The sequence below is a fragment of the Hyalella azteca genome, unplaced genomic scaffold (genome assembly GCF_000764305.2).
Source record: "Hyalella azteca isolate HAZT.00-mixed unplaced genomic scaffold, Hazt_2.0.2 contig16013, whole genome shotgun sequence".
Lineage (NCBI taxonomy): Eukaryota > Metazoa > Arthropoda > Malacostraca > Amphipoda > Hyalellidae > Hyalella > Hyalella azteca.
Genome location: NW_025945840.1, coordinates 20059 through 24297, shown reverse-complemented (window position 1 = coordinate 24297; position 4239 = coordinate 20059). Strand labels below are relative to the sequence as shown.

General features: G+C 51.4%; 1 protein-coding gene across 1 annotated transcript in view; it reads left to right on the top strand.

Annotated features, from left to right (window-relative positions):
- LOC125179239 (protein big brother-like) overlaps positions 1-4239 on the top strand; it is a gene marked incomplete at its 5' end in the record, with an annotated part of 9384 nt that overhangs the window by 4879 nt on the left and 266 nt on the right. The window contains 2 exons of the mRNA XM_047884703.1: positions 3691-3719; positions 3975-4113. Of these exons, the coding sequence (XP_047740659.1) occupies positions 3691-3719; positions 3975-4113 (168 nt within the window). The remainder of the gene's footprint in view (positions 1-3690; positions 3720-3974; positions 4114-4239) is intronic.

The following is a 4239-nucleotide window of genomic DNA, read 5'->3' as shown; positions in this document are numbered from 1 at the left end:
CCATACAGTGTATGTGTCGTCCATACAGTGTATGTGTCGCCCATACAGTGTATGTGTCGTCCAAACAGTGTATGTGTCGTCCATACAGTGTATGTGTCGTCCATACAGTGTATGTGTCGTCCAAACAGTGTATGTGTCGTCCATACAGCCTCAGGGTGAGTCCTCTTGACTCACTTTTGCTTCCATTGATTTAATTTAATATTTATACTAAATTAATTATTATATTAAATTATTATATATTAAATAATTATTATTTAAGTATTAAATACATATTTAATACAAAGGCCGCGGAAGCCTCTTGTATTAACAAAGGCCTCTTGTATTAACGCTTGAGTGGCCTCTTGCCTGGCCTCTTGAAGCAGTGCGCCTCTTGCCTGGCCTCTTGAAGCAGCGTGCCTCTTGCCTGGCCTCTTGCCTGGCCTCTTGCCTGGCCTCTTGAAGCCAGCGCGCCTCTTGCCTCGCCTCTTGAAGCAGCGCGTCTCTTGCCTGGCCTCTTGAAGCAGCGCGCCTCTTGCCTGGCCTCTTGCCTGGCCTCTTGAAGCAGCGTGCCTCTTGCCTGGCCTCTTGAAGCCAGCGCGCCTCTTGCCTGGCCTCTTGAAGCAGCGTGCCTCTTGCCTGGCCTCTTGCCTGGCCTCTTGAAGCAGCGCGCCTCTTGCCTGGCCTCTTGCCTGGCCTCTTGCCTGGCCTCTTGAAGCCAGCGCGCCTCTTGCCTCGCCTCTTGAAGCAGCGCGCCTCTTGCCTGGCCTCTTGCCTGGCCTCTTGAAGCAGCGCGCCTCTTGCCTGGCCTCTTGAAGCAGCGCGCCTCTTGCCTGGCCTCTTGAAGCAGCGCGCCTCTTGCCTGGCCTCTTGAAGCAGCGCGCCTCTTGCCTGGCCTCTTGAAGCAGCGCGCCTCTTGCCTGGCCTCTTGAAGCAGCGCGCCTCTTGCCTGGCCTCTTGAAGCAGCGCGCCTCTTGCCTGGCCTCTTGAAGCAGCGCGCCTCTTGCCTGGCCTCTTGAAGCAGCGCGCCTCTTGCCTGGCCTCTTGAAGCAGCGCGCCTCTTGCCTGGCCTCTTGAAGCAGCGCGCCTCTTGCCTGGCCTCTTGAAGCAGCGCGCCTCTTGCCTGGCCTCTTGAAGCAGCGCGCCTCTTGCCTGGCCTCTTGAAGCAGCGCGCCTCTTGCCTGGCCTCTTGAAGCAGCGCGCCTCTTGCCTGGCCTCTTGAAGCAGCGCGCCTCTTGCCTGGCCTCTTGAAGCAGCGCGCCTCTTGCCTGGCCTCTTGAAGCAGCGCGCCTCTTGCCTGGCCTCTTGAAGCAGCGCGCCTCTTGCCTGGCCTCTTGAAGCAGCGCGCCTCTTGCCTGGCCTCTTGAAGCAGCGCGCCTCTTGCCTGGCCTCTTGAAGCAGCGCGCCTCTTGCCTGGCCTCTTGAAGCAGCGCGCCTCTTGCCTGGCCTCTTGAAGCAGCGCGCCTCTTGCCTGGCCTCTTGAAGCAGCGCGCCTCTTGCCTGGCCTCTTGAAGCAGCGCGCCTCTTGCCTGGCCTCTTGAAGCAGCGCGCCTCTTGCCTGGCCTCTTGAAGCAGCGCGCCTCTTGCCTGGCCTCTTGAAGCAGCGCGCCTCTTGCCTGGCCTCTTGAAGCAGCGCGCCTCTTGCCTGGCCTCTTGAAGCAGCGCGCCTCTTGCCTGGCCTCTTGAAGCAGCGCGCCTCTTGCCTGGCCTCTTGAAGCAGCGCGCCTCTTGCCTGGCCTCTTGAAGCAGCGCGCCTCTTGCCTGGCCTCTTGAAGCAGCGCGCCTCTTGCCTGGCCTCTTGAAGCAGCGCGCCTCTTGCCTGGCCTCTTGAAGCAGCGCGCCTCTTGCCTGGCCTCTTGAAGCAGCGCGCCTCTTGCCTGGCCTCTTGAAGCAGCGCGCCTCTTGCCTGGCCTCTTGAAGCAGCGCGCCTCTTGCCTGGCCTCTTGAAGCAGCGCGCCTCTTGCCTGGCCTCTTGAAGCAGCGCGCCTCTTGCCTGGCCTCTTGAAGCAGCGCGCCTCTTGCCTGGCCTCTTGAAGCAGCGCGCCTCTTGCCTGGCCTCTTGAAGCAGCGCGCCTCTTGCCTGGCCTCTTGAAGCAGCGCGCCTCTTGCCTGGCCTCTTGAAGCAGCGCGCCTCTTGCCTGGCCTCTTGAAGCAGCGCGCCTCTTGCCTGGCCTCTTGAAGCAGCGCGCCTCTTGCCTGGCCTCTTGAAGCAGCGCGCCTCTTGCCTGGCCTCTTGAAGCNGCAGTTACGTGCAGCACGGCAGTTACGTGCAGCACGGCAGTTACGTGCAGCACGGCAGTTACGTGCAGCACGGCAGTTACGTGCAGCAGCGTTTAATACTGAACTCACTTGCCTATTGTTCGCTGTTAACTTAAAATTATATTATAGGTGATTAGGGTGATTGTAAGAGAAATTAGGGTGATTGTGAGGGAAATTAGGGTGATTGTGAGGGAAATGAGGGTGATTGTGAGGGAAATTAGGGTGATTGTAAGGGAAATTAGGGTGATTGTAAGGGAAATTAGGGTGATTGTAAGGGAAATTAGGGTGATTGTAAGGGAAATTAGGGTGATTATAGGATGCAATTATAGAGGTGGGCGTTATATATGCCTCTAGCCTGGGGGGTGATTATGTATATATATAGGGGTATAAGGGCATAGGTATACCCCTATATATAGGGGTATAGGGGTATATACTACCTATAGGGTGATATATGATGTATTAAGGTGATTGTAAGATATGTTTAAAGAGATTATAGGACTTACCTGGCTGATCAAAGGGTGATTATTAGGATGGTAAGAGATTATTGGTTTTCCAGGGTGATGTGGAGGTGATCAAGGTGATTAGGGTGATTCTATGGAGAGATTAGGGTGGGTATAATGGGAAATTATGATGATTAAAAGTTATGCCAAGCAGTTACGGGATTATTGGGGTTACCATGATGATGTATAAAGGATTAAGGTAATTAGGGTGTATTGAAGTGATTTTAGGGTTAGTTAAAAATGATTAAGATGATTATAAGGTTGGATTAGGGTGATTTAGGTGATTATGTGTTTAGATTAAAGTGATTTAGGTGATTATAGGGTTCGATTAAGGTGATTACAAGGTTGGATTAGGGTGAGATTAGGGTGATTATATGAAAATATTAGAGAGATTAAGGTGATTAGAGAGTTAGATTAGGGTGATTGAGGTGATTAGAGGTTAGATTAGGGTGATTATAGAATTAGATTAGGTTGAGATTAAGGTGATTATACATAAGGTTAGATTAGGGTGATTAAGGTGATTATAGGAGGCGCACCACAAGCACCGGACACGCCTGACCTTTGCGCTTCCTCGCGGTGCTCAGCAGGAGTTATCGCCCCAACTTGCCGCCCGGAAACCGCACGCATTCAGGCCGACGAACGAGCGATCGCTTTTACGATAGTTGATCAATTCTAAACGCGATCAGTTGATTGTTACAACGCCCTTGTAACGCCCATATAACACCCCTATAACACCCCTGACAGGCTCACATCAGGTCCTCCTTCATCCTGAACGGTGTGTGTTATAACACCCATATAACACCCCTATAACACCCCTATAACACCCCTATAACACCCCTGACAGGCCCACATCAGGTCCTCGTTCATCCTGAACGGTGTGTGTTATAACGCCCATATAACGCCCCTATAACACCCATATAACACCCCTATAACACCCCTTTAACGCCCCTGACAGGCACACATCAGGTCCTCGTTCATCCTGAACGGTGTGTGTTATAACTCCCCTATAACACCCCTATAACCCCCTTATAACACCCATATAACACCCCTATAACACCCCTATAACACCCCTGACAGGCCCACATCAGGTCCTCGTTCATCCTGAACGGTGTGTGTTATAACACCCCTATAACACCCATATAACTCCCCTATAACACCCATATAACTCCCCTATAACACCCCTATAACACCCCTATAACACCCCTGACAGGCCCACATCAGGTCCTCGTTCATCCTGAACGGTGTGTGCGTGAGGTGGCGGGGGTGGCTCGACCTGGAGCGTCTGGACGGCCTGGGGGTCGTGGAGTACGACGAGGAGAGCGCCCTGGTCAGTCTTGTTATTATTATTATTATTATTATTATTGTTATTATTTTTATTGTTATTGTTATTATTTTTATTGTTATTATTATTATTATTATTGTTATTATTATTATTATTATTATTGTTATTGTTATTATTATTATTGTTATTATTGTTATTATTATTATTATTATTATTATTATT